This window comes from Thermobia domestica, chromosome 7 (genome assembly GCF_964235325.1).
Source record: "Thermobia domestica chromosome 7, izTheDome1.hap1.1, whole genome shotgun sequence".
NCBI classification, from domain to species: Eukaryota; Metazoa; Arthropoda; class Insecta; order Zygentoma; family Lepismatidae; genus Thermobia; species Thermobia domestica.
The window spans coordinates 301,251,703-301,264,996 of record NC_137460.1 but is presented as its reverse complement, the minus strand read 5'-3'; the positions used below and the strand labels follow the sequence as shown (position 1 = coordinate 301,264,996).

The following is a 13,294-nucleotide window of genomic DNA, read 5'->3' as shown; positions in this document are numbered from 1 at the left end:
ATTTTAAATTTTTGTAATAGATAACCAGAAAACAGAATTAGTGTTTGGTACAGAATGTGAAAATATGTCAGACTCGAAGTCCATGTTCAATAACTGTAAAAGGCAAAAACAGGCATCTTCAAGATCTTTAGTTGCTCGCATAGCTTTACATATCATAACCGATATATGCCTTGTTTCATGTAATCCTACCTATGAATAAAAGGGTGAACTTCCCACAAAAAATATATATTTTAAATTTTACTAACAAGCCTGCAGAGAAGTCCTTTATAAAAACCGCTAATCAAATGCTATCCTAAATGACTAAGATCCACATCCCAAGTCCGCAAAATTGAGCTCAGCGACTCTCAAGCAATCAATTACGTGTTTTACACGTCAGTGCATGTTTTACAAAAGTAAATACATAACTTGATATTTAACTCAGCATTGGCTAATTAGTCCTTTCCCTTAAATGTTAAAAAACCACTGTCATATAGCGTTTTTACTTAGAACTTAACGTCTAATTGCTCACTCTGAATTGTATGATCTCCATTTTATTTTTGTTCGCTGATCGTACAAAAGAGAGAAGAATCCTTCCCACTGCCCATATATGTACTTATGTCATCATGCGTAAAAGGTTAGAACCTAAGGATTAATTGCTCACTTCGTGTATTCTAAAAATTATAATGTTAAGATAATGAAGTTTTGGGAGTCTACACAGGGATGTCATTATTCAGAAACCTTGCTATCAAAGTCCTCTTTTACTCTGTAGATATTAGATTTTATCACTCTAAACTCAAAGCAATAAATAGCCATGTAAACTATTCTTCCACTTTCTGTTTTAATTTCTTATGCTCTTTCGTCCAAAAGTACGGGTTATAAACTTTTAACATAAAATATTAACTGTGCTCTTTGTCGTGCCAAAAGATTTTCACTGTTGGAACGTATTTAAAAACATCTCGTATACACGACACAGTTTGAACGAAATTCGCACCACAGAAAGCATCTCTTCAGAGATTAAATAGAGCACACGCCGCACTGCTGAAAGCAGGTTGACTGAAGGACACGATTATAACTGTGTATGAAATGATAGGACGACGCCGAATGTGGAATTAAATGAATCTGAGCACCATCGTATAATGGAACAACATGAGGTCAGGTGGTTGTTCTCTTGTGTGGGTCATAATATGGCAGTAGTCCACCGGTGGTATAAAGGAAGGATTCTCACAGAAAATGTACACCCCCAACTGCCTTCGTTCGGGATGCTCCAACCGGCGGTATGGCTCTCGTGTAAACTCATGAACACTAAGGAATCAGTTGCTGAATCTATGTCGACGTTTTCATGTTCCTCTCGCACAATTTCCCCCTAATAACTGCTTATCTTCCAGAATGTCTTTTGTAGTGCCAAGAGAGACTGCAGTAGCCAGGCAAACAGAAGCCGCTGACATTCAGCTATGAGTTGTTTCTGTAACAGTGACGGATGTGTGGGTGTCCCAGCGAGTGCTGTAGCAATGCAGTACCACTGCGTCATATGACGTCTCCTGTCTTCTAACCTGATCTGGACACTTTGCGGAACCTCATCTTCCAACAATTTGCGTCCAGTGCCATTAGGGCAACCGAGCATAATCCATTCCATATATGCCTTTTACCCTGACTTACGCACTATTTAGAACGCGGGGAGCCTGATTGCCAGTCAGTTTTCGGAAGGAAAAACCATTGCCAGCTACACCAAAGTACATTGCGACCACTGTATTGCAGAGGGATATTCACTCCCTGCCCGAACAGCTCCTTGTGCGACTGCTCGGGGTGCTTACACGTGCTGTTAAGGTGACTACTGTATATTTTCTAAACCCAACATAATATGTCCCACACGCATCATGCTGGAATAAATACCATCTATCACTACCCTCTTCTTGTGTACGAATTTTGTGCTAGATTTGTGCATTCTTACTAATATCGTTGCTCTTCCCACTGGTCTAGTGGCTAGCGCGTACGACTTGGTGCACGTGATCCCAGGTTCGATTCTCGGTGAGAGAGTACAAAAAATTAGTTTTACAATCATTTATTCTCAATACTATTAGTCTCCTTTAGTCTAAATGGCATAACCGTTAGACGTAAACTAAAAAGTTCCATTTAAATTTTCCTACTGGATGTTTCTTATATGCGTTTCTATTGGCGAACTAATTTGTCACCTCGACATAATATTTACAAAACCTCAGCACATTGATTATACGCTAAACAACAAAGTTTTCCCTTTAATTTGCCCATTTTAAACATGAGTGCGATGAAACTTGAATGTTTAATTTTCGCAGCAAGATCTTGCTATCAAGTACACTACATGAAAATTAAGATTTTCGTATCTATTTTGTATTCTATGCACAATTTCTGTCAATTAGTATCTGGATGAATTTAAAAATAAATAAAAAGAAGTAAATGATGGAATACTTTACCCATGTTACAAGCTTACGAACTAGTACATAATATAACATACCAGAACGGCTATGTTCATTATCTTCCGTAAGAAAAGAAAACGGAAACAGGATTCTGATACACAGAAATTGTGATAATGGACTCACATTAAATTAAAAAATCCTGTGACGGACTGCCAAACTGTGTGTTCACTTGTTTGGCAGGAAGCAATCGCTTTATTCACAGACATACGTGACTCTGAATAGTTACTTTTCACTTTACCGGTTTTCGATTAAAAATTATTTTTACAGTAAAATATCGTTTCCGACGAGTAATACTATCAGTCACAAGACCAATGTTTTAGCTAAACTATAAAAGCTTATGAAAATATTGTTTGTTTTGTTTTCTTGTTCACTTGTGCACTTGCCGTGGGCAGAGTGCAAGTGTCTAACTGAGAAACGACAAGTTAATGACAAAAAACCGAATGCAAACGTTAAAGTATGCCAAGGTAAATGTGCTATCGCATGTGGTTTAAAAGGACATGTGGATGGATAAGTTTTCAGTGCTGACGTCCTTGACAAGCGGAATGAATGAATTAGAAAGGCAGCCGTAGATAGATTTACTATCAGTCAGTGTTTATGAAAGATACCCAGAAATACCAATGCATGATGACTTAATTCGACGTACATTTATCATCGACGTTTTATATTACGTAGAACTGTTCGAAGAGTTTCCTTACATTCAATAACTTAAACCCTTTAATTTCCTGTCAGATTAAGTAATACGTTGTCATTACATAAAGATACACATTGACGCATATTAAACCTAATTGTTAAAGAGAAACGTAAGACACTCCGTTCGGTGACTTAATCTTAAAAATTTTGCTGTACAGTTTCAGCCACTTATTCTATGAGCTTGTTCACATGGTTAATTCGAACTGCTTTAAAAATAAGTTTTCCTCTTTTGGTGCAAGGGTTCTAAAACCGAAAAAATGCTTCTTAATAAACTGGCTGTTTATAGAGAAACGCTTTTACGTCCAATTCTTTGAGAAAAACTACACATTTAAACCCTTCTCCGCAAACACTAACAATGTAAGTTAAGCTTGGTTTCTGGACTACGACAAAAGAATATTTTACGCAGTTCATATGCCACACATGAAGTGTTAATGTTAAATGTGAACGTACGAGGGGCGTCCAATAACTTATCTAGGGCGGAGCACGCACGACAAGGCCGCTGCGCAATTTGAGGTCGGTCTGAGCAACGGAATTGTCATGAGCAGAGTGTTTGTTACGCCTCGTAGCGAATGTTTGTCTGACGCCACGAACAATGGATCGACTGTGGTTTTCATTGTTCGAGGCGTCATGGCTCCTAGTGACTATGTCCTGTTCCGAGACCTCAAGACCTGTGGAGATAACGTTTTTCGTCAGACAACGAGGTAAAACAGGCTGTTTCCCAATGGTTTGCAGGCCATGACAAAGACTACTTTTTTCTCTGCTGAGATATCTTCACTGCCCACGAAGTGGCGACGGTGCACAGACCTCCATGGGGACTATATCGAAAAATAGTGATGACCATTCCTTCCTGTCTAGGCAGATAACTTATTGAACACTCGTCCTATTTGAGTTTCAGTGTATTATAATGATTACATATTCAATAATTCCTTACATCACTAATAATGATTTATTTTTTAAACTGATGTTTAAACTGTATAAGTTATATAAGGAAAAGAAAAGAAGAAGCAGTTTCTAAGAGACAAGCTCGCGTTGTTAGCGTGTTAAATCTGCAATACTGTAATAATTTTTTTTAAAAAAAGTACGAAAAAACTTATATAAAGAATCAGATCATCAAGAGGTCTTCCTCAATTTTAGAAACCTTCAGCCAAACCTACTAAATACATTTATAAAAAGTTTCGATCTTCATGTAAAAGTTGAACTTGATGCACAAAACCACACAATAAGTGGTTAAACTGTACAGGAAAACTCTGAGAGACGCATTAACGAAGTACTTGCCTCTCTAACCATTACGTCGTTCCTATTTTCCTCGCTATAAAATGTAAACCCTAGTTTCGTTCAACGTTATAGAAAGCGTGTAAAGGACTTCTCTGCTTTCGACAGAAAATATTTAAAGAGAAAATAAAGATTTAGCTCATTTTGCATATGTTCTTGTAGACCATCAAAGAAAAATCGATCCAACTTTTTGCTGTTGAAGGAAGGAATTACCAACCTCTATTGTCATTATTGCTATCAGTTACACCGAATCAACAAACAGAAATGTCTCAGCCAGATACAGTCCTCGGCACGTAAAGGTAGTTTAATTCTTCCTCTATGTTTCCCTTGTACAATTCATTATGAAGCAGAAATTTAGACTAAAAACAATCTTTCCCGAGTTATTTGTTGCATTAAACGAAGACAACTCAATCTTCACAAACTAGTAAAATACTTGCTTTTAAAGTACGTAAATTTTCAAACAGATTGGAATCATTAGAACAATTACAAATATGCTGTATGGCAAACCACAATTCCATGTTGCTCATAGTTTTCTCGATAAAATTTAATAAATAATAATAATAAAAAGTTATTAACACAATTTCTTAAATAAGAACCTATATATCAATCTGTTGTTTAGCACATCGCTTGGCAATGGATTAATTCAAATTTAACGCCTCTTTTTCTAACCTAAGTTATACGAGACAGTTTAAACTGAAATTCAAACCGTTAGTCGGTTTTGCACTTGAGCTAAGGATATTTTTCATTTCCATCCAGTGGACTCTGGTAAAAATGTTAAGTACTTCATAATCGGAACGCCCTGTGTCTCGCGTAAATCATTCCGAATGGGACTTTCCCAGTAGTTTGCTTTACCTTGAGATATGAATACGAGGATGAGACTTTTGTAAGTATATAAAGGTTGATTGAAATAATGCATGGAATATTTACCATCAGCCTCTTTTAATGCTCCTCAGAAGTTTCGTAAAGGCGTGACATTTACAGCCTGAAAATACGGAATTTCTCGCCTTCAATACTTCAACTTCCTTCGTATGTTTCCTCTAGTGATTGATGGATGATAAACGACTCATGATATATATGGGATGGGTCTAACAATTTAATATGGAATCACAACGTGTCTGGTCTATGTAAATGAGACGAAAGCAATACATTGAATGCAACTACTAAAGCTAGCCAAAAACGACCGAGACTCTTCTTCTTTCTTTTTCTATTTTAGTTATGGAATACATTAGATGGGGCCCAGATTAGTGTAGTCTTTTTTAAAATAGTCTTTGTTGAGTAGCATGCACTTTACCAACGAGTCTGCCAGTCCTGGAACACGTGCTGGAAACAGTTCTTTGGCATCTTCAAAACAGTTTCAGTCTTCTTCATGACGGCCTCCGAAGAACCAAAACGCTCGCCCCTTAGGTCCTTTTTCAGAAAGAGGAAAGAAACAAGTCACAGAGAGCTAAGTCTGGGGAGTATAGAAGGTGGGATACTCAGTATTTCTCCGGGTCAAATGTTGGGTAAGAACGTTGCCTCCGTGACGTCGAGCGCTATCATGGTTTTGTTTAATGCTGTCGATAACAGCACCTGGACTGCATTGCTTTATTGTTGTTTTTAAATTCCTTTAACAATTGAAGTGCCCTGAATTATGGCAGAACATCATTATTATATGCCTACTGCAACAGTCCGTGCGCTTTCATGTCGGATTTCTGAAAATATATATATATATATATATTGCTCTTCACGAATCGACTCCCATTTCATACGAAAGACTCCATGGTTTACTCGTATCCTGTGCACAGACGCATCCGCGAGTGAACTTCTATTTTTATCCAACGATCAGAGCTGATCCGTTTTCATCATATAACACTGTTTCAACAGGTTTCTTCAATATATCTCTCAGTCTTTGTTGACGGGTCCTCATATGTTTCGCAGTATGGATAAATTATTTAAACCACTTTTGTATTAGGCTCTTCTATATACATACATGGCGGACAAAAAGAAGTAGCAACAATATTGTAAAATAGAGGTGGATATTTCAAGAGCCCTAAACTGATGTTTATGTTAAGTGAAATAACGTGTGTGGAGCGTAGTCAAGGTATACAGGACTGTCTGATGATGAAGCTTTGCCATTTCAAACAGTGGTGTGATGGGTGAAGTATTTTGGAAAGGCAGCAATTCCTTTCAGGACGACCCCACACTGACAACCATACAATTCAGTTCCTTTCCTCCCTACTGGATCTGAATCACAGATAGACTAAGCACAAATTAGCTGTGGACTTAGGAGTATGATACAAAACCGTCCTCCACATGTTGCACACCATTCTTGAGTTCCTGCCACGATAGGACTGGTTTCATTTCATTTTTTGAGTTTAGTGTCGCTTTCAGCAGCGAGGCTGTATGAGACGTGGACATACAGCTTAACATGCAATCCGAAAATGAGCACCTGCCGGGGATTGGAACCCAGTATTCCCACGCCCAATACCCTTAGCCACGATGGAGCTCCCGCTACGAGAAGAAAAATGGCAACTGCCTTAACGGCCCGTCACTATCGACGAAACCAGGACTTGCTCACATGAACCAAGCTTCAAATGGCAACTTAAATTCCTTGTTGAGAGACAGTGTCTCCTGAACAAGATGGTGTTGTGAAAGCGATGTTCACTGTGCCGAAGAACATCCATGGAGATACTGTACATTTTGCACGTCATGGACAGAAAACGATGCACCCCAATAGGTTGCTCCAATTTCTTGCAACATGACCTTAGTCCTGCACTCAGAAGAAAGCGACGCTCCACACTTAATGCCTGCCCTATTTCACGGATATCAGTCTTTCAAGTACGATGTTTCGCAAACATAAACAAATAGTTAGCGGGAAGCGATCCTCGTGCCATCAGGCTGTACCTGCAAAATATCCACAACAGATGAACGGTATACGACGCCTCTATAGACGTGGCACAAGGTTATCGAAATGGTGGGAGATTATACTGAATGAAGATAACTTGAGTTTGCCAATAAAAGAGGCAAGAATTATAACAGTGTTAACACTACTTTCTATACAGCCCTTGTAAATATGGTTGAGTTTCGTATTTTTCTTGTGCTGGCTTTTTTCCTCTCGTGGGTTTTTTTTTTTTTTTTTTTTTTTTTGGTCAACAGTTGATGTTAGACGTATCAATTTAATCAGGATCTGCTCGGAGTCCTGTTCCTTCTCTCATACGGCAAAGTTGGAAGATTCACACAGCCTTAAATATATTTCCTGTCTTTTAACACAGCTATGGTGTGATAAGGTCAATCTGAATGCTTTATCTTAATCGAATTCAACAGTCGAAGTGAACTAACTTTTCACTTTCTTCTAATTTATGAATAGGATAGGAAGTATAAAGGATTATAAAATACTACAGACCTTACTGATATAGTGAATCGTCCAAAGTTTCCTAATTAAATAAGTAGTAAAAAGACTCCTTTCATTGCACTACTGGTGTTATTTAATATGTTACTATGATAACGAAAAACAAGAATAACAGATCTAAACCAAATATACTGCAATTAGAAAGTGAACCTGGGTTTCCCGTACCAAATGGAAAACGCTAAGTACACAGCGACAAGGGCACCTTGTTAATGCTCTTGTTTAAGTTGGGCACCTTTTCACTATCGACGCTAAATAAGACGTGAACCGACACATTAAGACCAAGTCCAAACCACCATAATGCATTCATATTTTTTTGATGCTCACCCACCAGCAACCGAGCTCAGGACCATGTGTGCCAAGGGCAGACGCAAAAGCTAGTACATCAGCGGAGTTTTTTTTTTTTTTTTTTTTTTTTTTAATGCTACTGTGATTCGTGTCTCACGCGAACTCTCAACATCTACTACTTTGATACCAAAAGGAAAAAAAATCAAATAAACGCGTAAAATACAGTAGAATAGTTAAACACAGATACAATCTGGCACATTAGACAGATTTCTACAAGCTGATGCAGATGTGAAACATACTCCTAGTAATTGTTTTGTTTACCATTATTATTATTATTGTTATTTCATTATTCTTAACTTTTATTGTTTTATCTTGCTTATGCACTGAAGATATTTCTGGAACTATTCATTAACTAAATAAGAAAACCAGCTCATCTATGTATTTATATATTTCCTGTGTGTATATATACATATTAAGGTAGTCTAAAACTCAACTCAAACCTAAATGCTTAGGCAACCTCTAAAACCCCAATTACACCCCCCCCCAAAAAAAAAAAAAAGTAAAAAGTGTAAAAGTTGTCAACGATACAGCTGAAAGAAATGTCAAATTATTTCAAGACTTCAACAAGTTAATAACTAATAATGAAGGAGAGGAACTACTCCTGCTGCAGATAGTGAAGGACAATCAAACCAATAAACAAAATGTACAGCCATCTACTTCAGCGGACTGCATTTAAACATTTAAGCTGCCTTTCATTTTAAGTCTATAATTGATTGATACACTTCAAATACATTTTTAACATCTTACAAATGTATTTGGCTCAAGCTGTTTAAGTTCCTTTTTCAAAACCGCAAAAACGGTGTACATTTCTGTAGCAGCTTTGAGCACTGCCTTCAGAACTACAGGAATGGACTTTCTCCTATCAAATGGAATGAATATACAGCTGTCTGTCTCTACCTTGAACTTGAATTTTTGCTATTATAAGGTAGACTTCCCTAATATACATACAAATAAGTGTTCCTACAATATGCATTTCATATGTATTGTCACTTTATTTTATATGTGTACGCATATATATTATTATTAATTGCTTTAAGCTAAATGAAATGTAGAGATCAATGTTCACAGGTTACATGAATAGTGGAAAGATCTGTCACTGTGAAACTCAAGATCATAGCAGAACAGGCTTCCAATACGTGACCTGTGCTTTACCACTGATAATCCTGTCCCTCTACTTCTGTGCATAATGAACTTTTTGCGGTGTGACTTTACATTGCTTTCTCTGCTTTCAAACATTCTGGTTATCCGTAAGTTTCATTGTATGCCTGTGGTAAAACACGGAAGTCTTAACTACCAGCTTTGGACACTAGATTTGACTTACCCTCTGAGTTCACTTCCCCCTAACGGGCAGTTCAAAGGCAACACGGCATAATCCTGAGTTCTTCAACTAACCATTTTAGTCCCAAACCTCTATTTAATATACAAGGTGTTGGGGGATTTTTGGCATGCAATTTAATGCAGAAAAGAAGTAAAGCCATATAAGACACAAAACTGAGGAGGAGTACACACAGTAATAATCAAAGAGCTTAAGAATATTCCCTCCCTTAACTATGAGTTCACGCTCCTCAAAAACTAATGACATAAGTGGAAGGAAGCATACGAATGATCTGAGATATTCGTAGTAAATTCCATGGAATTGTGTGTTTGGCTAATCATGATTTAAAAAGCCTTTATACAACTTGAAAATTAATCTATCCAGTCAAATGCGAAAGGACATGAACGGATGCCGCGTAAATTACTCCTCTTCGTTATTCTTAAAAGACTAAATGCAGTTAGATGTCCTTCCTTCAGTTTCTTCCCCCTAAAAAAATTATAGATCTGATTTCCTTGTTTTAGCGTTCAACTACTCATAGATAAAGCCTCCCAACCGTTTAAAGTTATACGTTTTTCGCTGACAAAATTTCTAATGCTCCTAACAATTTAATGAACTTTTCTGAACTTTTTATTTATTGAGCTTACATTTGGAATGATGATTTCGGACAAGATGAAAATACAACTAAAGGTTGGTAATTCAATCAATCACAGCACTGCTGGATACGAGATTTCTTTGATAGTGTCTTCCCCCTGAGGAAAAGGTATGCAAGTACCTTGTCGGTGATCTCGGGAAACTTCTTGTCCGTGGCGTCAGATGGACAGCAGACCAAGCACCTCGACTCGACTTGTGAAACGCTAGAGTCATTGTTCGTCTGAGCAGAGAGGCTAAACAGTCCGTTGTGTCCGTGCTGCAAAAGAATCAACATAACAGACAACAAGTCATGGCGCTTCCGCTTCGACAACTGGGATGGATTCACTCAATGGCAGGATAACAGATGAAAAAAAAAAGTACGCGGACAAATCGGTGGATGCATCGATTTGGGTGAACGATTCATTTGTCCCTGGCGACTGGGTGGATCTTTGTAACATCTTTCGCAAAATATTAATCAAATGTTCTATTTCTTTTTTTCTTTTTTCTTTTCTTTAAGTTTTCTAAGAGCCACGTTTTCAAGCAGGTAGAATCCAAATTCGTTAAAGTATTGTTAGGAAACGGTTCATTGTCAATTCTTAGCATCAACACTTTAAACGAAGAATGATTTCAGGCTTCTGGCTATGCATTGCGTAATATTGTCCCTTCAGATGGCCAAATACAGTATAAATATAAGGTACACTGGGATCAGTATATAAAAGCCTTCCCAGCACAGGGGAAATTTTCAAAGTACTTGTGGAATACATGTACTATATTCTATAAATAATCAGAAGTATGTTTCTGCAAAGCATTTGTTACAGGCAACGGTTATATTACTATTTTTCAACATATCCCTTTCCGTAGTTAAATGCACGTACACCAGCACTTGACAAAGACAAGGAGCCCACAGAGAAAAAAAAATCTTTTAGACGCGTATGGAATCAATCATGCTCTAACGACTGGACTTCTTTGTCAGTCCAGTTACTGTATCTTTAAGTGGGCCAAACGTGTGGAAATCTGAACCCAGCATCCATCTCCATTAACAATATGATGAAGAAATGCTTCATCGACTCGAAAGCTCCCTATATCCCTTTCATTTTCGGTACCAAACGTCTCGCATACGTTTTGATGAACCTCAATGCACCATAAACGATATGGTGGACTGATGTGGCACAGCTTCATCTGTGAAACAATTTCACGTGCATCAATAGGAATACCCCAAGTGATCTGGGCGCGGAGTATCTTCAACGTTGGTTATGCCGTTTGAGCTTCTTAGCGCATCGTAAATTTGTGTTCGATTCATACAGTTGTGTATTGACCTGTCTTATGGCGCTTAATTTCTATTGATCTCTTGCCTTCACTCAACTGAAACCTAACACCATTTTACTCTTCCAGATTGGAGGAAGCCAATAAGAGAAATACCAAAAGTAAGGGATTACAAGAACAGAAGTACCCCGTCTCATCTTTCGGTTATTTATTGAATGAACTTTATACTCTCACCATAATAACTGGTATTACATGGGCTGTTGGCATAAACAAAACAGAAACCTGACCGTATCACTAGTAGTTCAAGTGGGAAGACATCTGGTCAGCAAGCAGAAGACATAGATTCTTTTCGCCGCTTGTCGAACGAACGATTTTTTCTGTTTCTTCAACATTAGTAAGAAAGAACAAAACTACAAGTAATGAAAAGTAGATGACAAACGGAGGAGGATGATAACTGGCCACTGACTTTTAATGATGGCAGAATATGATGATGATTTCCAAGTGTTGCATTCATATTAGTACTGTGTCAGAATACTTTCAATAGGTTATACTTAAATATCCACTGAAACGTTCCTGGCGTCGCATTGCAAACAGGTCTTTTCGGGTACCAGCCAGGTAAATACTTGTATCTTGCAACGTTTCGAGGGCTCACATTATCCTCATCTTCAGGCAAATATGATAGGGTAATAGAATGCGTGGAATATATACTTCTTGTATGTGTGATTGGACTGACACACAATCATAGTCATACGTCCTGCAAATAAAATCAGAAAAATAAAAACACTGCTGAACAAAACTGAACTTATTTAATATAAAAGCACATTTACACGTGACGTTTCGATCTTCTAGCCAAGATCCTCATAGGAGTGTACGTTTGATGAGAATCTTGGCTAGAAGATTGAAACGTCACGTGTAAATGTGTCATAGGAGTGTACGTCTGATGAGAATCTTGGCTAGAAGATTGAAACGTCACGTGTAAATGTGTCATAGGAGTGTACGTGTACGTCTGGTGAGAATCTTGGCTAGAAGATCGAAACGTCACGTGCAAATGTGTTTTTATATTAAATAAGTTCAGTTTTGTTCAGCAGTGTTTTTATTTTTCTGATTTTATTTGCAGGACGTATGACTATGATTGTGTGTCAGTCCAATCACACATACAAGAAGTATATATTCCACGCATTCTATTACCCTATCATATTTGCCTGAAGATGAGGATAATGTGAGCCCTCGAAACGTGGCAAGATACAAGTATTTACCTGGCTACTAACCCGAGAAGACGTGTTTGCCGGTTATACTTATGCATATGAGAATCGCAAAGTAAATGTCAAGATAGTGATCGGAAGAGGAGACAGGAAACATAGCTATGTTAAGCTTTGATGACTGAAGCAAATACACATGAATCCTATAGCTTTTGTCAAATGCCAGTGCTTACATCAAAACAAAAAGCGGCTGAAAAATCCCTGAGATGTCTTCTGCATATCTTCGAGTCAACAATATCGACTTCGCTTTGAAAAGAATTTTAATGAGCTCCATCAGTAACAGGTATAACCAACTCTTTTATCTTTATATTTGCTGCATTGCTATGAAGTATTAATTTCATTATAAATGCCACAAAGATAAACCTTTATATTATTTTTATTGTTAATAACTAAAATGTCCCTTTCTGTTTTAAACAGAACTATGTAATTGAGATCCGTGATTTTCGTAAAGACTCAGTTGGCACAGGATGGCCTCTAGTGCTATGTCTATATGTTGAGTGTCAAAGATTTAACAATACAACATTGGTAGTTTGGCCAAATGCTTTCTGTGGAAAGTACGACATGCTATTTCCACTGGAACAAAGGATGCTTATTGTTGAAGTTTGTCTTCAAAAACACTCATATGAATATGTGAAAGAACCACTGCGTAGAAAAACGGCTTCACGTACCCAAACACAACAACGCAGATAATGCTGCTACTTCC

The 13,294-nt window shown here is 37.6% G+C and overlaps 1 protein-coding gene across 6 annotated transcripts in view; it reads right to left on the bottom strand.

Annotated features, from left to right (window-relative positions):
- LOC145691113 (uncharacterized) overlaps positions 1-13,294 on the bottom strand; it is a 96,026-nt gene that overhangs the window by 26,338 nt on the left and 56,394 nt on the right. For 5 of the 6 annotated variants that reach the window (XM_081766819.1, XM_081766823.1, XM_081766822.1 and 2 more), the window contains one exon: positions 10,212-10,346. The exons of the other annotated variant lie outside the window; for it this stretch is intronic. In XM_081766819.1, coding sequence (XP_081622945.1) covers positions 10,212-10,346 — 135 coding nt within the window. The remainder of the gene's footprint in view (positions 1-10,211; positions 10,347-13,294) is intronic. 6 annotated transcript variants of the gene reach the window in all.